At 45.0% G+C, this 27,500-nt stretch overlaps 3 protein-coding genes across 9 annotated transcripts in view; 2 read left to right on the top strand and 1 right to left on the bottom strand.

Moving 5' to 3' along the window:
- trpm3 (transient receptor potential cation channel, subfamily M, member 3) overlaps positions 1–10,454 on the top strand; it is a gene marked incomplete at both ends in the record, with an annotated part of 120,820 nt that extends 110,366 nt beyond the window's left edge. For 3 of the 4 annotated variants that reach the window (XM_083673381.1, XM_083673380.1, XM_083673383.1), the window contains 9 exons: positions 1–81; positions 1,404–1,532; positions 2,393–2,644; positions 3,526–3,700; positions 4,412–4,540; positions 6,347–6,497; positions 7,283–7,476; positions 8,289–8,421; positions 8,846–10,454. The exon at positions 1–81 is cut by the window's left edge and continues 60 nt beyond it. In XM_083673381.1, the coding sequence (XP_083529507.1) occupies positions 1–81; positions 1,404–1,532; positions 2,393–2,644; positions 3,526–3,700; positions 4,412–4,540; positions 6,347–6,497; positions 7,283–7,476; positions 8,289–8,421; positions 8,846–10,454 (2,853 nt within the window). The remainder of the gene's footprint in view (positions 82–1,403; positions 1,533–2,392; positions 2,645–3,525; positions 3,701–4,411; positions 4,541–6,346; positions 6,498–7,282; positions 7,477–8,288; positions 8,422–8,845) is intronic. The other variant, XM_083673382.1, reaches the window with a different exon arrangement.
- A 7,206-nt stretch (positions 10,455–17,660) lies between these two features.
- klf9 (Kruppel like factor 9) lies at positions 17,661–20,384 on the top strand. The gene is made up of 2 exons (XM_083674079.1): positions 17,661–18,472; positions 19,647–20,384. The coding sequence occupies exons 1-2, from the start codon at positions 18,028–18,030 to the stop codon at positions 19,916–19,918; spliced, it is 717 nt and encodes a 238-aa protein (XP_083530205.1). The 5' UTR covers positions 17,661–18,027; the 3' UTR covers positions 19,919–20,384.
- Positions 20,385–23,941: 3,557 nt separating this feature from the next.
- The window catches only part of fam219ab (family with sequence similarity 219 member Ab), a gene marked incomplete at both ends in the record, with an annotated part of 4,232 nt that continues 673 nt past the window's right edge, over positions 23,942–27,500 (bottom strand). For 2 of the 4 annotated variants that reach the window (XM_083672658.1, XM_083672659.1), the window contains 5 exons: positions 23,942–24,100; positions 24,950–25,004; positions 25,324–25,404; positions 25,699–25,801; positions 26,810–26,909. In XM_083672658.1, coding sequence (XP_083528784.1) covers positions 23,942–24,100; positions 24,950–25,004; positions 25,324–25,404; positions 25,699–25,801; positions 26,810–26,909 — 498 coding nt within the window. The remainder of the gene's footprint in view (positions 24,101–24,949; positions 25,005–25,323; positions 25,405–25,698; positions 25,802–26,809; positions 26,910–27,500) is intronic. The other 2 variants (XM_083672660.1, XM_083672661.1) reach the window with 1 other exon arrangement.

The following is a 27,500-nucleotide window of genomic DNA, read 5'->3' as shown; positions in this document are numbered from 1 at the left end:
AATCGACACCGCCTCATCCCCATGGGAAGGAAGATCTACGAGTTCTACAACGCGCCCATCGTCAAGTTCTGGTTTCACACGGTCAGTCTGCTGCCAGACCATAACCTTAGGATTAAGAATGAGGTTATCAGGACATGAGAGCTAGAGGAGTGGGGGACGGAGGTAGAAAGATAGGAAGAGAGAGAGAGAGAGAGTAAGAGAGAGTGTGTGTGTGTGTGTGTGTGTGTGTGTGTGTGTGTGTGTGTGTGTGTGTGTGTGTGTGCGTATGTGTGTGTGTGTGTGTGTGTGTGTGTGTGTGTGTGTGTGTGTGTGTGTGTGTGTGTGTGTATGTGTCAGTTTGTGTTCATCTCCCGTGCCCCATGGTGGCTCTTTCAATCTGTCGGTCCAGTGACAACATCATCACATGGGGACACAGCAGGGACATCTATCTCTTATTCAGAGAAACACAGAGAGAGGGGGGAGGAGAGAGAGAGAGAGAGAGAGAGAGAGAAGAGGGAGACAGACAGAGAGAGAGGGAGACAGAGAGAGAGAGAGGAAGGGGAAAGAGAAAGAGGGGGACAGAGAGAGAGAGAGAGAGAGAGAGAGAGAAAGAAAGAAGAAAAAAACGGATTGAGAGAGGGATAAAGAAAACAAACAAGACTTAAAGGAGCCATTTTTCTCTCGTCTCCCTCTCCCTCACTATGGGTGTTTGGGTCAGAACAATGTATGTATAATGGATGGATGTACGTCAGGAGCAGATGCAGATGCAGAGCCACCAGCCACTGTGAGTATTTGCTCTCCAGCTGAATCTGTCATATCCACAAAAGAGCCATCAGTGCGCAGCGCACACTGAATGATTTCACACACACACACACACACACACACACACACTTTGGTCACACTACATCGCACTTTTTAGCTCACTTCAGCTGAATGTCTAGGTTAGTCTAAGCTGTTTTCATGACAGGGGAAATGGACCACAAACTCCTTCTAAAAGTAGTCTCCTTAAAGTCCTCACATTAAACGGTCCACCTCACTTGACATTTGACAAGACCCTGAAGGATTGCGGGGGATTCCTCCCACTGCAGCTCTCTCCACCCCACCCCCTGCCCCTCTAACACCCACTAAAAGCACATTTAAAGTGCTAAAACACTCTCCAATGCTACTTAAGTCCTTCTTAAGATATGTTAAGTCCTCGCTAACACCCTCTACCAGTGGGAGGCTGGTGGAGGTAGAAATCGGAGGACGGGCTCATTGTAATGCATGAAACGGAAGCATCTCATGTCGTTCCATGCATTACAATGAGGCTGTCTTCCGATTTCTACCTCCACCAGCTTGCTCTGACCTGTACATGCTCTCTAAGACGCCCCTCCCCCCCCCTGCGCCTTCTCTGTGAAGCTCTGACACAGTGTGTTTGTGTGCAGATGGCCTATGTAGCGTACCTGATGTTGTTCAACTACATCGTGCTGGTCAAGATGGACCTGTGGCCCTCACCTCAGGAGTGGATTGTCATAGCCTACATCTTCACGAATGGCATCGAGAAGATGAGAGAGGTAGGGCCACTGAAAGGCACGTTGTCTTACACACACACACAAACACACATACCCAAACACACACAAACACACACACACATACACACACACACACACACACACACACACACATTTTCTTTTCTAAATATGGATCTGCAGACTCTCAGAGTGTGATCAGCATGTACATCACCATGCTGCCTCTGTTCCTGCTGGGACCATATATCCTGAAAAATGCATGCACTGCAATGTAAGTCGCTTTGGATAAAAGTGTCAGCTAAATGGCGTATATTATGGCTCAGCGAATTCAGGCCTTGCAGATAAAATTAAATGAAAAAAGTAATACTCCCGCACACATTTCACCTCTGCAAGATTTAATGTCTACGTTTTGGTCTGTGAGGGGAGGTTTGGGTAGGTTAACAGGCCTTCTAAATCTTGTCAATTAACCAATGGATTTTTCAAAGAAAGCCATCGGAATGCAAGTCCAAAATTCTGCTGCTGCCATCTCATTCTGCTGTTGCCTTTGGCCTGAGTAAAAGATGGAGTCTATCCATTTAAGCCCAGCATTGTCTTCCACCATCCAATGAAAGACATTCATCATTGTGTCAAATCTGTCCTCAGTTACGCAGTTACTTGTGGCACGAGCTCGTTGATTCCTCATGGAGTGGTCTCTTACTGCCCTCTACTGGCCAGTACACTGAAGTGCATAAAGATTCAATCCCGTCTATAAATAGAAATGTCTCTATGCATCTCTCTCTCTATCTATCTATCTCTCCCTCCCCCCCGACTCCCTCCATCCCTCCCTCCCCCTCCCCTCTCTCTCCCTCCCTCCACCCTCCATCCCCTCCACCCCCCCACCCCTCCCTCCCCTCCCTTTCCTCCAGATCCTGATGTCGGAGCCGGGGAAGCTGCTCCAGAAGGTAAAGGTGTGGCTACAGGAGTACTGGAACATCACTGACCTCATGGCCATCCTCATCTTCTCTGTGGGCATGGTGCTCCGCCTCCAGGAGCCGCCACTCATGAGCTATGGGCGGGTCATCTACTGTGTCAACATTATCTATTGGTACATCCGGCTGCTCGACATCTTCGGTGTCAACAAGTACCTGGGACCCTACGTCATGATGATCGGCAAGATGGTGAGGGGGCCAGGGTCACAGAACGACCTGGTCTGTCTGTCTGTCCGTCTGTCTCTCTTTCTGTTTGTCTGTTTCTCTTTCTGTCTCTCTGTCTCTCTCTCTCTCTCTCTTTCTCTCTCTCTCTGTTTCTCTCTGTTTCTTTTTGTTTCTCTCTCTCTCTCTCTCTCTCTTTCTCTCACACACACACACTCACCCCCTCTCATTCCATCTCTTGTCTATCTGTCTATCAGCTAACTAACAAATTGTACAAGATAATCTGAGGCTAGACTTAAGAGATCCACCATGTTGGGGTTCCTATGGAGTAGACATACTATAAAGATCCCTCTCTGTATGTGTGGTGCACACTGCAACCCAGACCCGGTTGCCTCGGGCCAGTTCATCTCTGTGTCTCTGTGATCATGGATGATCAGAGGGCAAGTGATAAAAATATTGATACAAAACTGACTGAAGGGGATCAAAGGGCTGAGACGTCTGCTCAGGCCTTCATGTCTGAGAGAGCTCTCTGAGAGAGATTATACCACACAGCAGCACTTTCATATGAGAACACAAGAGCTAGCACAGGCTAGCATGACGCAAGCTAACTCAGCCGTACTGTATGTTTGTCTTCTGTTCAAGACCATCAGCGCTACAATTGGCTAAAGGAGTTTCGTGATTTGTTTACCATTCATCGAGCCTATAAACCCCTAGTGCAGTGTGATCAAACCCAGGTCTCCTCTCCACAGTGCAAGGGTTCTGGTTTCAACCATCGACTAACACTCTCCATCTTTTCCCTCTTCCTCCTCCCGGTCTTCCCCTTCTCCCGTGCTCCCCCTTTTCTTCCTCTCCCCCTCCTCCCCTCCTCCCCTCTCCCTCTCCTCTCCCTCCCTCCCTCCATCTCTCAGATGATAGACATGATGTACTTTGTGATCATCATGTTGGTGGTGTTGATGAGTTTCGGCGTGGCGCGGCAGGCCATCCTCAACCCCAACGAGGACCCGTCCTGGATGCTGGCCAGGAACATCTTCTTCATGCCTTACTGGATGATCTATGGGGAGGTGTTCGCTGATCAGATCGACCGTAAGCCCAGAGAGAGCTGGTGGGGAGAGGGGGAGGAAGGAGAGGGAGAGAGGTGGAGGTTGTTGATCAGGTGTTGGAATGGTGGAGGGCTGAGCTCAAACACACACACACACACACTTGCATAATCACACACGCACACACACACACACACACACACACACACACACACACGCACACGCACACACACACACACTCACACACACATACACACGCACACACCAGCAAGTGGTCCAGCTGCTGAAATGCCATGCCTTAGTTGGAACATCAGTGTCAGGGGGAACTTTATTACTCTAATCTGAAGTGACCTGACTGGCTACTATCCATTCTGCATTTGACCAATCATATTCAGTCTTGGTCGGGGATCGTAGAGCGTCAACAATACAAGTGTTCCCTGTTCTCACAACAGCAGTAGCCTACCAGGTTAATATGTCTGGTTGCCTAGGGCAAGTCAGCAGGTAACATTGCTTAGACATTTCAATATTGCCACAGACAAGTTACGTTATTACTCTCTCAATGCATCATTCCTGAAACAGACTGAGTGTGTAAGTGAGTTTGTGTACTGTGTGTGTGTGTGTGTGTGTGTGTGTGTGTGTGTGTGTGAGTGTGTGTGTGTGTGTGTGTGTGTGTGTGTGTGTGTGTGTGTGTGTACATAATTGGAGGGCTGGCCCAAAGAGAAGAGATCTGAAATAATGCTGTCGTTCTTTGTTTCAGATGTGCATAGTAGGAAGCTAAAGCACAGGCTGACTGGAAAACTCTGGCTTGTCGAAAATTACTTTCGATCTCACGGAACCTGGCGAAATAATGGTCCATCTCACATTGCTCTGTTCAATCAGAACCCCAGTAAATCTATAGAAAGACCCTGACCCCCCCCCCCCCCCCTCCCTCCCTCCCCCGCTGCCCCCTCTTCCCCTCCCCACACCATCCCAGCCCCACTGCCATGCCATCTCCACTCCCCCCACTAGGGGCGCTAGAGAGTCAGGCGCGCATGCAGCACGGCAGGCTGACGTGTTTCATGGCAGGAGCACAATTTGGGTTGTTTTCTATTGTTTTGGTTCATTGATTTGTTTTGAATAATTTATTCAAGAACCTCAAAGGAGATTATCGTCCTTATAGATTGATTCTCCTTTGGCCTTTTAACGATTTTGTTTGATTTGGGAAAAGTAAGCCTGCCAAGTAAACTCAGTCTTTCACCCACAGCCTCAAGTCATTATCACCATTCCTTTATGCCAGCTATGCTTATCACTAGAACAACATGACTGTTACATCCCCACAACGTCCCAACAACGTCATCCAGATACCCACAATAACACACTCTCAACAGCACACGTAACACACATAGATGCACAATCAATATACACACACGTAATTCATCTACACACATGAAACACAACCAATCACACACACACACACACAAACAATGCAAATACACACCAACACTCATGAAGACATGCAATGTATTTATATGCAGGCATACACAGATTAATGAATACATTCTCTTAATCACAGACACACATAAGCATCCACCACCTTCCATCATCGGCAATCTGTTTTTTCACGTGGTTCAGTTGTCAGAGTTTTTACCAACCCAATTTCTTTGAGTGTAATAACAAATTGCGAAAGACAAAATTACTTCACTTCTCTACCTTTGGGCTGCCTTGTGTGATCAATTGAAATCCAGAGATGAGTTAATAAGGTTAATAGGAAAACAAACGATCGAGCATCCATAAGTCCAAGTGCTGAGTGTTCCCCATTTTCTAGAAGCCGCAGCAACTGAACCATCACTGATGGAAAAAACGTATGATGTATCTTAAATACATTTGAATGGATATGTAGTATGATCATTATTCCAGCAAGGCTATGGCTCACATACGTCACAATATATTTGAAACATCAAGGACATGTTTAAATATATTGGGAATGCAAGTTATTGACATGAATATATTTTTGAATATATTTTGAGATACACATTTCAGCACATAAGACCTTTCCATTCTGGTGATCACTCCTTCCTATCCCCTCCAAATAAAGATGCATAAATAGTATGCCTCTTGTTTGTTTGCAAACCTGTTAAATGTTGCTCTGTCTGTCTGTCGGTGTGTCTGTTTGTGTGTCAGTTTTGTATGTCAGTGTATGACTGTCCGTTCTGTATGACTATTGTGTTGTATGTGCGTCTGTTTCTTTCATTTGATTTGACCTTACCCTTCACGTTTGCTTGCTTATCTTGGTTACTGCTTTTCTATAATTTTTTTATCTCACGGTTCGTTTATATGTAAATATTGTTTTGTTTATTTGTGTCTTCACTTTATATATCTATTCATATATTCATGGAGACATCAAGTGAAATATTTTCCCTGTGTGTGTGTGTGTGTGTGTGTGTGTGTGTGTGTGTGTGTGTGTGTGTGTGTGTGTGTGTGTGTGCGTGCGTGTGTGGGTGTGTGTTTGTGGATGTGTGTGCGTTCGTGCATGTGTGTGCGTGTGTGCGTGTGTGGGTGGGTGTTTGTGGATGTGTGGGCGTTCGTGCATGTGTGTGCGTGTGTGTGTGTGTGGGTGTGTGTGTGTGTGTGTGGGTGTGTGTGTGTGTGTGTGTGTGTGTGTGTGTGTGTGTGTGTGTGTGTGTGTGTGTGTGTTGCTGTTGGCGGTGGATAGCTCCCTGTGGCCAGAACATCACAACAGATGACGGGGTGGTGGTGTCCTTGCCGCCCTGTAAGACTGGGGCCTGGATTGTACCTGCCATCATGGCCTGCTACCTGTTGGTGGCCAACATCCTCCTGGTCAACCTGCTCATAGCCGTGTTCAAGTACGTACCTCCCTCAGTGGGATCAGCTGTTCTATTCTATTCTATTCTATTCTGGACTGGACTGTAGAAATATAAGTAATAGAAGGGACATACATATTTCCCTCAGACTTGCTACACTCTTTGCATGTCATACGTACTGTAGCTTAGCATGGTACGGGTTGAGAGCTTTAAAGGGACACTTCACCGATTTGTAAACTCATATTCATTATCTCCAGCACCATACCTGTGTCTACATATGTGAAAATGTAGATTTTTCAATACAGTCAAAAAAGATAAGAGAAAAGTTCCTAAGGAAATGTTCTCCTGTGATGTCAAAAAAATAAAACCTTCTGCTATCTTTTTGACTACAGAATGTCGAAAATTGCCATTTTCAGATATGGAAATATACAGTATATACACCAGACACTGGTTTGGTGCTGGAGATAATGTATATATGGTGAAGTGTCCCTTTAAGGCCGACAGTGATTTGTAGTAAACAGTGTATCATCAGTGCTGTTGTTATGGGAAGCAGATGGTACTGTTTCAGAGCTGAAATGGCAGCTTTGCGTGTGACATGACAACGACAGCTGCTTAACAGCAGTCTCACAGGGAGGCTGTTCAGAGGCACAGACATATTACCACAACCAGATGTTACTTCACCTAGTCAGACTAATTCTAACACCAGATTCCTTCTTTATATATCTACAATATACTTCCTAGTTTCCAATCATGAACAAAAAAAGCTTGGAGAAAAATGTCCCAAAAAGTTTGACATTTCCTATTGTCGTTGTCGTTCGTCGTCGTAGTAACACCTTCTTCGAGGTGAAGTCCATCTCCAACCAGGTGTGGAAGTTCCAGAGGTACCAGCTGATCATGACCTTCCACGAGCGGCCCGTCCTTCCTCCCCCCCTCATCATCTTCAGTCACATGACCATGGTCCTCAAGCACCTGTGCTGTCGCTGGCGGAAGCACGACGATGACGAGAGAGACTACGGTCTGAGTGAGTGACCCTGTCAATGTAATAATAGTAATAATAATAATAATAATAATAATAATAATAATGAATTTATTTTGTAAAGCAGTACTCAGTACTCAAAGACACTAACAATCTATGTTAACATTAAAATTATACAATTATTATAATTCTAATATAATATAATTGGAATCCTTATATTATAACATTAATATTAAGTGTTAATGCAATGTAACACTTGCAATGCATACAGACACACATCTGTTAAAGGCTTTTTAACGTTTCTACTGCGAGCCGAGGGAGTACCTTGGATTATTTAGGAAAGTTGTGTTTCCTATTGTACGTGTGTCACGTTGTTTGTGTTTACCACAGGGTCGGGTTGAGCATGACTAGAGGTCAAACATGAGCAACACTCCTCTTCTCTGGTTCTACTCATAGGACACAGATTAAACCCGAATCCTGGACTAAATCACACTTTCAATGGAAAATCTCCATTGAAATGAGTTCTTAGTCTCGGATTAGGCTTAATCTGTGTCTGTGAAATTGGCCCACAGTGTTCAAGGTTTTCAAGAGCTTTGTGTTCTTATGGCACGTCACGTTGCTGAGAACACGACTTGAAGTTTCTTTCTTCATTCAATTTAAGTTTGTGCTTCATGTGCTGTTTTTTGAGTCGCAGTTTAATGGTTTCTGGTCTGTATCATTCTCTTGGATTCTGGCCTTTCAGACAGAATTGGATATTCAAAGGAGATTTCTTTACTATATAATTCATTCAATGAGCAACTGCTTCAATTCTCTTCTTCTTTTTTTTTTTTGCTACCGTTCATCCCACTCATCTCCAGAGCTCTTCATCACTGAAGACGAGCTGAAGAAGGTCCATGACTTTGAGGAGCAGTGCATCGAGGAGTACTTCAGGGAGAAAGACGACCGCTTCAACTCCTCAAACGATGAGAGGATTAGAGTGACGTCTGAGAGGTTGGGCGAGACACGCTGTTATGAAATCCTATTTCCCCCCTAGGCTAGATAGGCTAGGCAGACACAGAGCTCCATACATGACACGTACCACTTTCATCATAAAGCAACATGAAATAAGTGTAATGAAACATGAAACAGCCTATGGTATCTTTTACTGATTATACGTATATATATGTATATATACAGCAGCTAATACTATTCCCTCCCTTCTTTCTCTCTTTCTCTCTCTCTCTCTCTCTCCCTTCCCCCCTCTCCCCACCCCAGACTAGATAGGCTAGAAAGACATTACATACACACTTTCATCACTAAACAACCCATATATAGCTACAATGTATTTCACTGTATGTGACTGTAGCTAATACTATTTTTCTCTACCCCTCTTCTCTCTCTCTCTCCCTTCCCTCATTCCCCCCCCCCCCCTCAGAGTGGAGAACATGGCGATGCGTCTAGAGGAGGTCAACGAGAGGGAACACTTCATGAAGGCGTCTCTCCAGACGGTGGACATCCGTCTGGCCCAAATGGAGGAGCTGATTGGTCGGATCGCCGTGGCCCTGGAGCGAGTCACGGGGGTGGAGCGTGGCGAGGTGAACAAAGCACGCTCCCGCACCTCCTCCGACTGCACCGACTCCGCCTACATACTGCGGCAGGGGGAGTGTCCGGACGCGGCGTACATACTGAGGCAGAGCAGTTTCAACAGTACGGAGGGGAACGCCTACCGGCTGCAGGAGGCTCTGGAGGGGGGGGCCGAGGGCTCCATGTCCCCCCCCTCACCCACCGGCATGGCCACACGCACACGCAGCCACTCCTTCTATGTGGGCGGGGGCGGGGGCGGGGGCGGGGGCGGGGGCGGGGGCCGCAGCGGGGCTGACAGGGCCGAGAGCTTCTTCAAGGAGCGCTCCCTCAGCCTCCACCGAGCCAATAGCTCGCAGTCAGTCGCCTCGGGCGCCACCTCCAAGGAGTCTAGGCCCCTCCCCCTGGCCACGCTGTCCGTCTCCCAGCAGCACCGCCCCTGCTCCTGCATCGACATCTACGTGTCCACCTCGGAGGAGGCGGGGCCAACCGAGTCCTACCTCGACCCCCTCAGGATGGCCCCGCCCCTCCAGCGAGACTCCTCCCTCCACTCAGAGATCATGGAGGCGGTGCTGTCGGGAGGGCGGGACTACAGCGGCGGTAACGGTGGCGGCGGGCTGGGCGATAGGCACTCGGAGGGAGGGGCCGTGTTCGAGGACAGTGCGGCTGCAGACCTGTCGCTGTGCTCCGGCCACCTGCTCCCTGACAACACCCTGCCTCCCTGGGACCTGGAGCCCTCCCCTCCCCCTTCCGCAGGCCTGCTGGAGCGCTCCAAGAGCAGCCGCTTCCTGTCCAGGACCGGGGGGGGCTTCCTGGACGAGCCCCCCCTGGTGAAGTCTCACAGCCTCATGTTTACGCCGCGGGGCTGCTACGGAGGCATCAGTGCGGGGGTCCAGGTCAAAGCAGCTGAATACACCAGCATCACCGACTGCATTGACACGCGCTGTGTCTCCGCCCCTTACACGCCGGCCGAGCGCTCCCAATCCCCGGGAGGCTCCACCTCCTTTCCCTTCGACAAGGCCCCGGACATGGGCTCCTCCCATCCGGAGCGGGAGGCGGAGCTTAGTCACACAGAGTCGGACCCGGAAGACCCCGAGGACCTGCTCCCCGCCCCAGACCACTATCGCATGGCGGGGACCAGCGGGACCCCCTTCTGCTCCCCCCTCTCCAGAATGGAGCGAGCCAATAGCTGCTCCTCGGACGACTCCCACCCGTCCCTGGCCCCCCCTCACATTCATAGGAAGAGCCTGTCTGTCAGTGAGAGGATGGAGAGGGGGCTGGGGGCTCCGGGGGGGTCAGACAGGGGCCGAGGGGGGGCAGGGGCCTTGGGGGGGGCCAGGAACCCATTCCTGAGGAGCAAGTCTGGGGCGCGGCCCGAGGCCAAAACAGACAGCCTCTCCATGAGGAAGCTGACCACGCCCTCGGCATTCCGCAGCTTCGACAGCAGACACAACTACACGTGACAATGAGGAAGTGAACACACACTCTGTTACACAGGACGATAGGGCCGGGGGCCGGAGGGGCCAGGGGTAGGGGGCAAAGGTCACGGCGAAGGGGAGAGGGGAGGGTCCTACCAGTCTGAAACAAAGCGCTACGAATCTATAGGGTAGTTTTTACCTCCTCCTGTAGCTTACTTCCTCTCATTGGGTGTATGTTTGGTGATGCAAGGTGTGTGCTGTCTGTCCTACAGCCTTTTAGTCAAGTCCTCATTCTGTCACTCTGTCGTTACATTACCTGTCTGTCACATGGGAGAGCGAAGCACTCACCCTGCATCGGAGACAACAGTTTAGTGGGAGTTGGAAAAGTATAGAGTTATGGCCACCTGCTGCGATTATATCCCAACTGGAAGGTCAGTATTGCCACCTCAACCCTAAATTTCCTCAGGTTCTCTCCTTAATTCCTCCTCGTCTATAGACTTTCCATCATACCAGTGGATGTTGCTGTACTCACTCACTGCTCCTGTGTTTCTCCTCCACACACGTAAACATATAGGCAGCAAATAGTAGGCCTATTAACTGTAGAAGTAGAAATGTATAAACAATGGAGGCTAGTTTAGAAAGCAGTATGAAAGTAGTTCAGCTGGTGATACAGCTTTGATGGTAAAACACGTGTGAGTGACTTGTCACTGGGGGCAGGCTGAATTCATAGACTTCACAGGGCTCAAACACCATTTTCTGTCCCTGATTTTAAATCATGCTCAGCACGGTAGCATTGATCCAGCACAGTGCTGAGGTCAAAGGTTGCCATGGTGTCAATCTATTTAGTTGCATGGATCAATCCCCAAACACCTAGGCTTATTCTCTCTCTCTCACACACACACTCACACGCACGCATGCACGCACGCACGCACACACACACACACACACACACACATAGAGACAGACACATACATGGATAATAAATAAAAGCACAAACAACCTCCAAATGTAACAGACGGATTATATAGACTCCCAATATCATTCATTCTATTCGATCGCCTTTGCCCAGTGCAATCTCAACACTGAACACAAGAGGGAGCTGTGAGCCTGCTTGAGAAGTTGTCATCCCGAAGAATCCATCAAACCGTGTCTTTTATCTTTTTAGCCTACAATCATTGAACATGGCAGGTAGTAAGTAGTCTTACCTTTTCCTTCATGTCCGTGGCAGCAACATTCAGTTGCATGGGTCGCACACTGGCCTATGAGCTATCATTGGATCCGTCCTTCTCATTCTTTTTTTTCTTTTTTTCTTTTGTCATTCATGATTTTTATTTATTCAAAGTGAAGCTCTGCTTCAGCTGACCAGGGTAATGTCTTAGAAAAGAAAATGGCAGAGAGATTGACTGCAAAAAAAAACATATAGGATAGTGTACATTTAAAGGGGAATGGAGGGGAAGACGATTACATTTCAGAAGGAAGAGCTATTTGAAACATTAGAATTGTGAAACTTGATGAGAGTCAACTCTGTGAATGATATGCATTTTTCCCGGGGTTGATGATGTAAACGAAAATATAGCAGGGGATCAGTGTTGTTTTTTAATATTTTTATTTATTACAACTCAAAAGGTCGAACAGGGAATGGAATGCCTGGTACGACATGTGTATAACAATGGAACAAGATGAGTGACATCACTATTACAGGTTCTCAATTTAGTTATTTTTCATGTTTGTGTTTTATATTTGATCAATATTACATTAATTCAGTTTAATTACATTGCAATTGCTTTGATTGATTACATTTATTCACCTATTTTCTTGCTTACTATGAATAATTGAATGCCTGTTTGAAATACTAAATGACTATCTATATCTTCTCACTGCTATTCTGTCTAATTTCAAGTATTTTGAATTATTACAAGCTTTTAAATTGAATAAAAGGGGACACCCACAAGCACTCAACACTGATGTATTACATTATTATATATAAACTAAATATACTATAGAATTAATTACTATATTGTACATCTCAATTATTTTTAAAGTATTTCATAATTTGCTTAATTGGTATGTTCTTCAGCGGCTGTCTTAATATTTTCTGACGTAATGTTGACCTAGCAATAAACAGCTGCACACATTACCAAAACGAGGGCGCCCTCGCGGCACCCGGCTACTTCTAAATTCAGTAGCTCAAACATCAACAGGAAATGTGCCTATTATTTATTGCCCTTTTCCCAATCTATCGACACCAATTTCAGTGATTCTTTTCACAAAGGTACAGTTTCACAGTCCCGAATGGACCATTGTAACTTTTTTCACTTCTGTCTATACAGTGTGTTTAGGGGTAATACAGTTCCATTTCTGAAGGGTGTTTACAGGATTTGGGGGAGAAAAAAAAACATTGCTTTTCATGGCTAAAAAAACATCTTGCGCAATACACTGAGACACTGACAGAACCCTAGAAAGAGGAGGAGGTGGTGGTGGTTTGGTACATACACTCAGTCCCTGTGGGTGGTGTGTTCCTGTTCTGACAGGCTGCTCTCTGTGTGTCTTTACTCTTGATCTGAATGTTTCATTTGCCTTATCCATGTCCTGTGGTCACCTAGGGATGTTTTAAAATAACCTGTGACGCTGCTTCCTTGTCTCGTGAGGTTGTAGAAGCCAGAGTGGTGGCGGGGAAATGGTGTCATATGAACTGAAAACCAAAAAAAAGATAAGAAACAGGGAGAAAATGGCATATATAAAAAAAAAAAAATGAATATTTCAATCTCTCTCGAGCAGAAGGCTTCCACTTAATCACTGTGCTTTATGCATTGAACCCAAATTCTCATGGGATCTTATCAAATCTATCTGTGTTTTTATTGTGTAAGGAAATGTGATATGACATCTCACTCTCAATTGTGTTCTGTGACACCCATCTGGCCCCGACCCTTTTGTAAACACAGGGGTCAGGGTTCAAGACAACCAAACCAACTATGAGCCTTATGTGCCGTACAGTACATGAGTGCTCGGAACTAGGAAACACTTGGAATGTCCGACTAGGAAACTTCTTGTACAAAGATGATACTTATAGTTTCCCACTTGGAGAGTATCAGAATCAACCAATAGGAAGCTCTACGCAAATGATATGTTAATTTTAACTCAGAAGTTCAGAGTTTCCAAGGTCGCATGAAGGCAGCATTAATCCAACCCCAGAGTGGGAGGAGGAGGCCTATGGATTGGTGGTTATCTGTTATTGGTGCATTCACATGCACCTCTGAACCTCTGAACTAACCACTTTGATTTTGCATAGAATTTTGAGTAGCGCTCCTCATTGCTACTCGATTCTGAGTTCTTCTGAGTGGGAAACTCAGGGAGTAACACAAGTCTCCAAGTTGGAAATATCTCAGTTTCCTATTTCCAATGAGCACTTGAATGCAGCATATAACGCAGCACATGTCTCCCATTGGTTGAACACTATGGCCATGGAAGGGACTTGGCATTAGGGTGGCTGTGGGGGAGAGTCAGGGTGACAGTCTGGTTCTCCTCCTGGGGATTTTGGCCCCTAGGTGCTGGTGCTTGGGTCCTCTACTTCACAGGGGCTTTCACACTTGCAAAAAGTGATGTTCGTCAATCCAACTCAGTCCGCAATGTTGCGGTTCTGAGTGTGAAAGGAAAGTGACCCGTTTATGAGACTCAGAGTGGGCCTGTCAGCCTACCAGCCTGGGCCTATAATAATAGTCATTTCTTTTCTTCTTTCTTTTTTCCTTATTGAAGAGGGACATGCCAGGACACACACATGTCCATAGCACTTCTAACTCATGTGTAAATGCTCTGTAAATGTTTTGTATACGTTGCCGTGGCTGTTGTACAAGATATCAATATATGAAATAAAAGGGAGGTCTATGTGTGTGTGAGGAACTTGACAGAGATGACAGTAGCCTATAGTAATACTGGAGGTGTGCCAATACGATCCAACAAAACCTAATGTACAGTATTTTCTAAATATTTTCCTATACTGTAGCATACAGTTTTGTGAATCATAGACTATGGGTATAATTTTAAAGAGGTTTTTATTTATTCCCTCAATCTGTTGGTGAGTACTCGTACGCTAAAGAGGAGTCCAAGCACATGTTTTCTGCAATAAATGCTGATATTGTAGTTTTAATTGAGGGGACTTAATCTTCCAGCAGTCTCACTTTATTTAGTGTCCTTTAATGCATGCAGTTCTTCCATTGAGGTTGTACAGAGATTCTGTAAAAAGAGAGAGAGCATGAGGGGGAGAGAGAGAGAGAGAGAGAGAGAGAGAGAGAGAGAGGGAGAGAGAGAGAGAGAGAGAGAGAACGAGATTATAACTTACACCACAGTAGTGAGTATTTGGATGCAAATACAAATCTGTATTATTCAATGTGAATAGGATCATGTCTGGCATGCATTACTAAATAAACAAATACATAAACTACTGTGTACTTCTGTTTCACCGTTCTGCCTTGTACTGAGTTACTAAAGGGGGGGGGGGGGGGGGGGCAGAAGTTTACCACTCTCACCATGTTAGGGCTAGGTTATGCTGACACTCAAACACACTGCACTGACCTTACACACACACACACACGCACGCACGCACGCACGCACGCACACACACACACACACACACACACACACACACACACACACACACACACAGTTACAAATCTTCCAAGGTCTCTAAAGGTGCATCAAAGCACCTATTTCATTTTAAATCATCGATGCTATTACAGAACGGCCTAGGCAACTGTAAAAGCCGGTAACGCCGTTGTAATCTAGATGTAAACATCAAAGAGACACAAATAGTGAGTCAAATGAAGCAGCACATTTGCGGCAGTTGTCGCCACGCATCAGCACCACGCTGGCCCTAAAATCACACTACTCTCACCAACAGGTGCTGGCCGCTGCTCAAACGCGACTCAAACTAAATGGACTGCAGTGGTAGAATATACGCGTACAATACTGTTCCCGGAGTTCTAGGTTACTGGGGTTTTCAAAGTGAGCTATTGGCCTACTTTCTCTCCCGCTAAATCTCGTTTGTTTTGAGAGGAATATGACACTTTAAATGGATGGATAAGCGAAAACAAACATGTGGACTACGCCAACACGTCTGTATTTTGTAACTAGTGCCCTAGTTGTGGCGGCGGCGCGTGCGAGTTCAATCTCAGTTCACGGAAGAGAACATTCTGTTCTTCACTTACTCACACGTGCTCTCTCTCTCTCTCGCTCTCTCCCTCTCTCTTTCTCTGTCTGTCTGTCTGTCTGTTTCTCGCACGCACACGCACACATGCGCACACACACACACACACACACACACACACACACACATACAAGACAGGAGGGTTGGTTAGAATAAAATGTCAATAACAACGTGATCCGAATCTGAACACTATACTGTTGGAAAGGAAGGGAAGGGGGTGTAGCCGCAATAACAACCGGTCTTCCAAGGACATGTTTATGTGTAGCGCAGTGGAGATTACCAAGGCAGTTTCAGGGCACACTGTTACTGAATCTTCCCCGACTCTACTCAGCGTTTCGGTTATGTGAGGTGTACTCTTCCCATCCTATTGATTAGTGTTCATTGATGAGTGTAACATGTACACATTTAGGGGGCGTTTTCCCAGACACAGATTAAACGTAGACCTAGACTAAATCACAGCAAATGGAGAATCTTCATAGAAGATGCTTTCTATGATTAGTCTTCATCTGTGTCCGGGAAACCGGCTCATAAAGACCATAACCCGTGTGATACATAAACCAGCTAGATCGATGGTTTTCTTGTTTCCGTCGACATGTGAGTGTTTTTGGACCACGTTTGGAGCGAGGCGTGTTGTTTTCGGTCCCACGCCAGGATCATTGTGTCAACACCAGTTCATAAAGTCTTCCCATTTTGTGACTCACGCTACATTGTAGCCATGAAAATATTTTGACAATAGCCTAAAGAACCAGACATAACGACGCAGTGCGTTTACCGCAGTATCCTGTTATGACTACAAACAGCATGAAATGATATACGAACGAAAACAAGATATGCGATGATCTTAAAATATTGCATTTAGACAGACAGTGAGCATCAACATACGTTGCCCTTATTTCACTTGTGTGGCGCAGCACTGCTCCAATAGGACGCAGGATGCGACGATATAGAACGCCTCAAAGCTCAGCAATTTGTTCTGAGAACTGTCCTTGTGTGAACCGCCTACTGCACTCATGGCATGGGGAGTTTACATTAGGGAGAGGGTCCTGTTACGCGCAGCCCCATTGGCTGATTTTCCTCCCTCTTTTAGGCATTGTGGCATACATGCTACTCTAACGGAAGCAGCAATTCATCTCTTCAAATTAATCCATAGGACTTGATACGAATTGCGTACATTTGAAGAATATACAAAACGAATGACTTAGCTACAGGGATCAGAGAGAGACTTAAGTTGTGACCCGTAAGAAGGTGCGAGAAGTGACCAAAATGGAAGGAACATGCAATGCAGTACAGGAAACTATAAATTAGGCCCAAAGAAAAACAAGAGTGAAGCACCCCAGACATTCCCCCATATCGCTAAGAATTATTCTAAGAAGTAGCCTACATAGCATACTTAGAATACACTACAACGGGTAATGGATATCTTACTGACAACATGAAAATATGTAGGACATTCCCTAAACACTGACCTAAGAACCTCTTTAGCTGATAAATAGTAGTAATAACAACCCTAAAAACAAATAAATCCTATGTTATGAATAGGTAAGTATGTTAGGGTACTGTACACGGGTGTCCTTGACTGTACCTTGTTGTAAAGCCTAGTGATTGTCTATAACACAAATTCCTGTCAACCATATCGATTGGACATTGTTTCTATTCTAAGCACTTCTATTTTTGGGGGGGGGATACAAATCCGAATAGCACAAGCGTTTCAGTTTCTGGCAGTCTTTTGATTTCAACACGGTGTTCCTGCGTAGCATAGAGCTGTAGGAAGCGTAGCTCAAATGCGCCGTGACCCTGTAATGAGGACATTCGAGCAGTCTGCGTGCGATTGTATGGCAGGACAGTCCCCTTTTCATTCTACTCATCCTACAATTGGCCCGCTTTCCTATCAGTCAATCTATGAATGGGCTATTCCGAGTATTGTATAAAAAAAAAAAATACGTCACTGTTACTTGTAGCCAATAGAAACTCCGTTTTATTATGACACCGTGGGATTCCGCGAAATTGGTTCTTGGAGTTGAGAATTGCTTCATGCAGTAAAATAGGACAAGTTGACGCCAGTGTGAGGGCAGAAAGAGGGGTTAGCCGAATCTGTAAGACCATTGATGGACTTCTGATTATTTATTTTTTGAAATAAAATCATAGCTTGCCACAAGAGGAAGTGTTTCTGATCTTGAAGCCTAAATTGCGTTTGTCTGGTCCCTTTCTGTGAAACGCATCCCTTTGAGGTAGTGAGTCACACTGAGGACGACACGTGTGGAAGGTAAACCACATGTTTCCTGGATTTCCTGCGATGACAAGACACCTTCCCAACAATTAACCGGATTGATTAGAGCGCCGTTTGAAGCGGAGTATCACAGGCCCTTTTATACAGTGTGTGTGTTTTTTCTCGGTAAAGGGAGACCAGGTTCACCGGTAATGTCGGAGGTTGATCACGTTGCGGAGGGTTTAGTCTCCATCTCTAACCGACCCGCGGGAGACAATTGTCCAGATACAATTGCGACAGAGGACATGTCCAAAGAGAACCAAGAGAACAGGACTTTATTGATGGTGGCGATGATTTTGCTCGACTTGAAACAGTGTAACCCGAACGCTTGTGGTGGGGGCAGTACTCGGTGCTTGGCCGAGAGTGACGCCAACAACCAGGTTAACAAGGGACAGCGGGTTGCAGGTCGCCGGTTGAGCGGGGACAAGCGTGGCACTGGGCGAGCACGGCAAAACTTGGCAACGAAGCAGTCACGGAACAAGAAGGCGGTTATAATGCACGTGTCCCCCGAGAAGAGACATTGCTGTCCATTTACCGGATGTGGTAAAATGTACGGCAAGTCATCTCACCTCAAAGCCCACCTGAGAGTACACACTGGTGAGTGATCTATTCGGAAAGGCCCTAGTTACATAGCCTCAAGCCCTTGAGACTATTCAGTGTGCTGGGTACACAACTTTGCTTGATCCGTGTTTTTTGTAGAACTTAAGTTGATGGATCACAGAAAAATCATATCCATGAATTCAAATGGGTCGGTTCGCTCATTGTTCTATCTGGGCAACATGTTCACCCATCCCAGATGTGACTCAGTGCGAGTACGCACAGGGAGTGAGTGATTCATGTGTGAGCGACGAATTGTTCAAATTACAGGAATTGTCTTTCTATGTATTTGCACTGCGGGGGTGTGACCGTGGGCGGGGGTGGGGGGTGGGTTGGGGGGGCAGTGCTGTTTTCTGTTGACATGCTCAGAGCAATGAGAACAGCATGTGCCGTCTCAGGAGTGCGTAGCCCCGTAGACTATTTCATAATCGCTCGTCATTTGTTATGATTATGAACATTATCATAACACATTTTGATGGTAGTAGTCACCGTTTGATTTTTTTTTAAATATATTATTTCAAATTTATTGTAAAATGACAGTTAATGAAATTAGGCATATGGGCTACAATTGTTTTACTTTACAAAATTCTAGAAGAACATTCTAGGCGATGAAGAAGCTTGCGTTGAGCTAGTCAATAGTTGAGACTGAAATGTACAGCCCATGTGTTTGAACTGCGTATCTTTATGATTACAGTAGGGTCAGGTGTCTACCTCTAAGCTCTATCGCATATTGCTAAACAAAGTACACATGTCAGATGTGGAATGATTCACACGGGTCACTGCGACATTGTTGCCCATATGTTGTTCGCAGCTAACCCTGCAACACCATTTCCGCATACGTCACGTAGCCTACTTCACACTCCACTCCTCTTGGGTTGTAAACAGGGGACATGTTGTTCCATACACAACACGTGGGTGTCTAGGATGGTTGCAAGGGGCTTATCATTCCGATCAATGTTTAGTCTCACAAACCAAATCATACATTTGGAATGGCATATTCAGAATAGGAAAGCATTATTATAGAATAACTGAATTGTAATGAAGGGGATCATAACAAGGGAGATTGGTTATATAAAATATTCCCTTATGTCATTGAGTTTCACTCCTAACCTATTTCAATCCCTATCCTCCTCCTCCTCCTCCTCTCTTGGTGACTTGTGGGCGGTTCTTCCAGGTGAGAGGCCGTTCCAGTGCACCTGGCCAGACTGCAGTAAGAAGTTTTCACGTTCAGACGAGCTGACGCGCCACCATCGCACGCACACAGGCGAGAAGCGCTTCACCTGCCCACTGTGTGACAAGTGCTTCATGAGGAGCGATCACTTGACCAAACACGCCCGCAGGCACGCAGGCTTCCATCCCAGCATGCTCCAGCAGGGCCCTACAGCCAGAAGACGCCACTCCTCTGCCTCCTCTGACTCTGGAGACCAGAGCCCCACTGGGGTGTGAGGCACGCGCGCACACACACACACACTCATACACACAAACACATGCACGCACACGCACGCATATGTGTAGTACGCGCGTAGATGTACACATACACACATACACACATACACACACACACACACACACTCTCTCACACACACACACACACACACACACACACACACACACACTCACACTCACACTCACCAGTCACACTACTCACACAACTCACACAATGGATCTTCTTCTTTACATGACTAGTCCAGTGTTATGCACACACTCTGTCCTTACAAACCCTCTACTGCAGAAAGACAACGTGAATGTAGGAGAATGTACATAATATTAATATGAATTATTATTAATAATAATGAATAGCCAGAGTGATAATATAGTCAGTAGAATATAGTCAAAAGTGTTAGAGAATGTTTTGATGTGTTGAAGATTACTGAACTTTAAACTGAGCGAGGATGGACTGAGGATGGATGGATGGATGGATGGATGGATGGATGGATGGATGGATGGACTGAGGATGGACGGATGGACTGAGGATGGACGGATGGATGGATGGATGGATGGACTGAGGATGGATGGATGGATGGATGGATGGATGGATGGATGGATGGATGGACTGAGGATGGACTGAGGATGGACGGATGGATGGATGGATGGACTGAGGATGGACGGATGGATGGATGGATGGATGGATGGATGGATGGATGGACTGAGGATGGACTGAGGATGGACGGATGGACTGAGGATGGACGGATGGATGGATGGATGGATGGACTGAGGATGGACGGATGGATGGATGGATGGATGGATGGATGGATGGATGGACTGAGGATGGACTGAGGATGGACGGATGGATGGATGGATGGACTGAGGATGGACGGATGGATGGGCGGATGGATGGATGGGCGGATGGATGGATGGATGGAGCATGGCTCTTCTGTTGCCTAGTCATCACAGACAAGTTGAAGTCATACAGCATAGCACATTTCACAATGAAAATTGCACATACCATTACCATGATCATCAGACCCAAAGAACTTCACTATGGACTGATCATCAAAATCACATGTTTATTATACGATTTATTATTGTCTCCTTGAGTTTTTAACAAGACAGTTGGTTAATCTTGCTTTCTCGATGGCAGTTCTGTGAGGATGTTACTACTGACTGTATGTTAATGCACAGCTTTATTTTCATGTGCTCAGGTCTATTTGGTAAAAGGGAATATTGTGTCACGGGTTAGCCATGTAGGCCTACTGGTCACTAACGATCCCTGGTGGTGGGAAGAATATCAACACTCATAAAAAAAAACAAGTTGAACAAGTACATCATAGGGCCATAAGCCTGTTTGCATGTTTTCCTTTTTTACAATAAACACTTGTTTAGCAAATCCATCCTGTAGCAATGTCATATATTTGAGGTACAACATGTTTTTTTATTTGTATAATGTTTCTTAACACTGCTATAGGATGAGAGAGGCCTTGAGATGGGAAAGAGAGAGTGTAAATCACCTTTGTAGTCATCTTTTATATAATGCTTCACGTGGGGATTAATAGTTCACAAATGGAGACTCATTAAGGTTACTGGCAGCATCTGGTTGTCAATGGTGTTGATTTTGTTGCCATAGTACGTTAACTGTTCATAGCATCCAAATGTAATGTGATGTTGTGTGTGTTGGGTTCCTAGCAGGGGCTCAGATTATAACTGTACATACTATACTGTGAACTGTCTTTTCCCTACAACTCTACCCAATGGCCTACAGGGAAAACTATTTCATTGATATAGGGGGAGCTTGATATTTAGATATTTAGCTTGATAAATTGTGCCTTTCAGCTTGAATTTTTCCTCAACAGTCTAGACGTTTTGAAGTTATTGCTATGAAATGCTCATAAACTCTGTAATCTTGTATTTTCAAGATGAACCTGTGTACCTGGATATCTAGTTACCATGTTTCACTGTACATAACTCTGTAATTAACTGTCCGAGGTCTTTAATATTAAAATGTTCTTTGTACATATACATCCATCGATCTATTTGATGTCATTATTACTTTTACAAGCACACGCACACGCGCACACGCACACGCACACACACACACACACACACACACACACACACACACACACACACACACTCTCTCAGATGAGAAACACGGCAGGCACATTCACTTGGCTTTGTGTTTATTGATATCATACACTACACAGAACAATAACATTGTTAAATACTGGAATGGAAGTGTTTACATGAGAACATAATTGTAACAGAAAAACAGAAAAAAAAAAAATATCACCCGTGTCTAAATGTTAAAAAAAAATGTATACCTTCACAGACTGCAAATCCCTTTCAAAATAAATTAAGTCATGAGACTGGCAATAAATATACACGCTTTTTTTTAAATTTTATATTCTCTACTTAAGGCATACTCTAATTGCAAAATAACTCAGAGATGTGAGAGTGTGAGGGACTCAGTGAGGGATTAGTGCTCGAAGTTAATGATACGCAATGATCACATTTCCAACCAATCACAGGAAACAAATATGGCACCCCACTCATGATAAGTTGGCATTGTGTGAGCTCCTTTGACACTCTGTAGAGTGAATGGTTGAATCTCAAAAGTCTTTCCTTGGTTCCTCGCATCCTCTCTCCTCCCGTCCTTCTCTAAATGCTAAATGCATGAGGAGAAGATTCGAGGATCCTTCCCTAAGACCTCCTCAGATGCAGATGAAAGGAGCGAGGACGTGAGGAATCGAGGACAGACTCTTGAGATTCACACGATGTGTCACTCGGGGGGAGGAGGGGAGGGGTCCTCTGTAACAAGGAAGTGGTTTGACACTGTGGAAGGGGTATGGGAGGACGTCACAATAAGCTGTTTTCAAAAAAGCTATCTAAGGTCTGCTCGAACCTAGCTTCACACAAAGTCCAGCCACTCAGTCCCTTTGTCCTCTATGGGGGTGAGTCATGTAAGCTAGCTAGCTCTGGGATAGCGTTGTGTTGTAAAGTAAGTGCAACAACACGTGGGCAAAGTTCTGTATCTTCCCCGTTGATAAAAGGTGTAGTAACAGACCATGAGGGAAGTGTTGTACACGTATGCACATATCGCCTTAGAACCAAAAACAAAAATTAAAATGTGCAAGAATAAGACATTCAAAATGATAAAAAGTCAATCAAGAATCCAGATAGCAGAGTGTGTACAGTAGTAAGACGTGGGAATAATAAATGGCCAATTCAAAGATATTTCCCCAATCCCATTTACAGTAGGTGTTCTTCATGCATTTTGTCCCTTTGCGATACATTCATCCCTAAAAACTCAAACTGTAAACACCTCAAACCTGCTGTACAAAATAAGGGAAAGGGAGAGTGTGGGGAGGTGGACTTGATGAGTGACCTGGTCCGTGCTACACAACCCTGCTCTCAGCAGTACCACCTGATTACAGCACCAGGTATGTCCAGTGTTCACCTGTAATACACACCAGCACTTACAATCATAGTGATATCCCTCAGTTAGAAACAAAAATCCATGACCCTCAAAAAAAATACAGAATTGAACGCAATAAATAGGACCTTGAAGTCAGTAAGCAGAACGGCTGAATCAGCAGCAATCACAATAATATTTCTTATTTTTTTAGGGACATGAAAATCACTTTCCAATCAACTGACCTTTTTGTCTTGTTTCTATTTTGACCTGTGTTACACAATATTGGCCAGGAGGGGGCATCTGTGAGGCCTGAGTGTGTTTCCTCCCAGATCTCAAACACAAACAGAAGTGCATGTCCTACCATAGGAGGAAGTAATCACTGTTAGTCGTAATTTAACATATTTATGTGTGGTTTTTTTGTAGTTCTTTTTTTCTCTCTTTTTAACTTTCTGCCAGGTAAGTTGATTATTTGTTGTCATATAATTATCATATTCTACCAATGCTCTCTGTTGCCGCTCTAGTGGCGGAGTAAACTCACTGCAGATGGGAGGGTTGGGTTATGTGTGTGTGTGGGGGGGAGGGAGGGGGGGGGGGGGGGGTAGAAGAGAGGGGCGGGGTTACTGGATTTGACAGGCGGTGGAGGAGGTGGCCTGGCAGCACATGCAGGTGGGGTTGACGGATTTGGGCGGTATCAGATCCAGGTCCTCGTCGTCTGGGATCTCGTCTAGACGGTAGCCGTCCTTCAGCAGCTGGATGTTCAGATCCTGGTTGATTTGCTGTAAGAGAGAAGAGACAGTCATATTACCAGTAATTACCCAGTAATTACTGTCTATTACTAGGGTATAATAGATTGGCAGGCCTCGTCTTAGTCTTAGCCTCACAGGCCTAGAAAGAAAAATGTAACTTAAAGTATAACTAGGGCGTCTTAGTTTCTGGAGACAGTCTCAGTTCAGTCAAGTGATTTCATGACAAAGATATAAGGCTTAGGATACATAATTAATGTAAGTGACTTTGGGGAAGGTATCCGTTTTTTAGTGACAGTTTGCGATGAGGTTGATGAGTTACAGTTACCTTGAATTTATATAAAACATTTATCAGGATCTGTGGTAATGGAATTTGTGAAGGGGGGCAGGACGTGAGGTTGCAAACTTGTGGTTAGGTTGTGGAATAGTTGGAGTGAAGGGTATAGTTGTGCTAAGGTTGTGGTATAGTTGTGGTATAGTTGTGGTTTAGTTAGAGAGTGAAGGGTTTAGTTGCGGTAAGGTTGTGGTATAGTTGTGATATGGTTGTGGTATAGTTGTGGTAAGGTTGTGGTATAGTTGTGGTTTAGTTAGAGAGTGAAGGGTTTAGTTGTGGTAAGGTTGTGGTATAGTCGTGGCAAGGTTGTGGTATAGTTGTGGTAATGTTGTGGTATAGTTGTGGTTTAGTGAGAGAGTGAAGGGTTTTGTTGTGGTAAGCTTGTGGTATGGTCGTGGTAAGGTTGTGGTATAGTCGTGGTAAGGTTGTGGTATACTGTAGTTGGTAGTGAAGGGTATAGTTGGAGTGAGTGAGGATGGCTTGGCATGAGTGTTGTGTAAGTAGTGTTACCCAGAGTGCATAGGTACCTGCTCCCTCACACATCTCACCTCGGCTGAGGAGTATCCCGATGAAGAGTATCTGGACATGTCGAAGTCATCGTCACTGCAACACAAGCACAAGTACACTCAGTGTGTGCGTGCGTGCGTGCATGTATTTTCTCTCGCCTAGTTTCATATTACTACTGTTGATATTTCACATAATTTATATACAATTATATACATAATACTATATACAGTTGTACAGCAGTGTACATGTTGAGCCACATGTCTGATTGTGTGGATGAGTGTGTCTGATTGTGTGGATGAGTGTGTCTGATTGTGTGGATGAGTGTCTGATTGTGTGGATGAGTGTGTCTGATTGTGTGGATGAGTGTGTCTGATTGTGTGGATGAGTGTGGTTGATGTTGGATGAGGCCACCTACCTGTCTGTGTCTAGGGCCACCAGGGGCTTCTCATCAGGACTCTGGTCTAAGGAGGAGTAGCCCTTGTTAGGCACTACCAACCTTTGGAGTAGAGAAAGGGAAGGAGTGAGGAGAGCAAGGAGATAGAGAGATAGAGAGAGATAGAGAGAGAGAGAGAGAGAGAGAGAGAGAGAGACAGAATAAACAAAGAGGAAGAGGTAAAAGAGAACAGAAAAGAAAAGAGGGGTATAAGAAAAAAAACAGGGTGGTGGAAGAGAAAAAAAGCAAAAAATGTAAGAAAAAGACAAAGAGATAAAAAAAAACAATAAAAAGACGGAAACTCAAAACTCCAACTGCCTAATAAAACATGAGCACCGGGCTCAGCCGAGTTCTCACCGTGTTCTAGCCATCACATTGTTTTTCTTGGGCTGCTGGTTGACAGGACTCCCTGCGTTCCCGTTCTTCAAGGAGCCTTTCCGGGCCAGCTCTCGCTGTTTCTCTGCACATGGCAGCATCACAGGACGTGACATCAGTGGATGTACCAACACAGAGAGACAGACAACATTCCTGTCTGGCAGCTTTCATTCAGTAGCTGACCAGGTGACTCGAGCCCATTCAGCTGGTCCTGACTGAGTCAGAGTCGTGTCAAAGATGACATTGCCATTCAGACCAAACAATGGTCTATAGAGACCATAGAAACGGTGATCGAGACACCCTTATATGTCACTTTACTGTAGATCGGAAATTCTTTAGTTTCCTCATTGACAGGACATGATGAACGTATATACAGTGCCTTCGGAAAGTATTCAGACCCCTTCACTTTTTCCACTTTTTGTAAAATGGATTAAATTAAAAAGAATTTGCCAACAATCCACACACAATACCCCAGAATGACAAAGTGAAAACAGGTTTTTAGAAATTTCAGTAAATGTATTAAAATTCAAATACAGAGACCCTATAAAAACAAAGATATTATTCCCAAAATTACATGAACTATTATCCTTGCATTAAGATGGACTCAGTTCAACTTAATGAGTGATTTGTTGATGACATTTTTGCATTTTAGCTCATTTTAAGAGTGTAATAGCAAAGAGACTGAATACTTATGAACATGAGGTATTTCTGTATTTCAATTTTAATACATTTACTGACATTTCTAAAAAGCTGTTTTCGATTTGTCATTCTGGGGTATTGTGTGTGGATTGATGGCAAATTATTTTAATTTAATCCATTTTAAATTGAGTCTATAACACAACAAAAGGTGGAAAAAATGAAGGGGTCTGAATACTTTCCGAAGTCACTGCATAACAAGGTACTGGCCATTAAAAGACGTATCTGTTGTTATTACAAGACATGGCCATTTGCTGTAAACATGCCACAATGAAGTCAACTATTTATTGCCTTTTCTCATCCTCTTTCCGTACAGCTGCCAAGTTGTGTGGTCTCTGTCCAAGGTGCTGAAATGCAGCTTCAAAGACACAAGGTTCTGGAGGCCCCGTGTACTCACCTATCTTCATCTGCAGAGGAGAAGGCTTGTAGTTGATAGTGACAGGCTCTGTCTCCCTCCTGTCTGAGTCTGCCTCTGAGGCCGTGGAGGACGCAGGGTCCTGGGGAAGAGGATGGGGGGGGGACAGAGAGAAAGACAGAGAGAAAGAAAGAAGAATGAAAGAGAAAGAGATGTAAGTGTGCATAGTGGGATGTATGCACTTAATTGATAATGATCCATGTGCCATTACAAAGATCAATAGGCCGCTGTAATGTTTATATGAGTCAAATATGACAGAGTCAGAAATGCATGCCTTGTCAGAAATGTGTAATAGACAAGTATGGTGAATTTATGTGGAATAAAATGACCCAGGCTCGTTTCATCTTCACATTCACTCAGCTGATCAGCGAATGTCAAGCACAACACAGCACAGTACAGCACAGCACAGCACAACACAACACAACACAACACAACACAAGAGAAACTACACCGCTGTCTAAAACAGGCCATGCATTTCATTCGCAATATTCCAGATTGGTCCTGCTATATGTCCCCGCCGGGCCTGTGAACCGAACTCTAGAACCTAAACGGACGGACGACCGTGCGTGGCAGAGGAGAGTAGACGGACAGCACTAAAACTGTGAAAGTGAATGAACGTGCGGGTTGATTGACAGTGAATCGCGGCGTAAACTGCCGTGGCGTGGAGGGGCAT

Source organism: Argentina silus (assembly GCF_951799395.1).
Source record: "Argentina silus genome assembly, chromosome: 7".
Lineage (NCBI taxonomy): Eukaryota > Metazoa > Chordata > Actinopteri > Argentiniformes > Argentinidae > Argentina > Argentina silus.
Note: the sequence above shows the minus strand (reverse complement) of the source record. Positions and strands in the feature narration are given on the sequence as shown.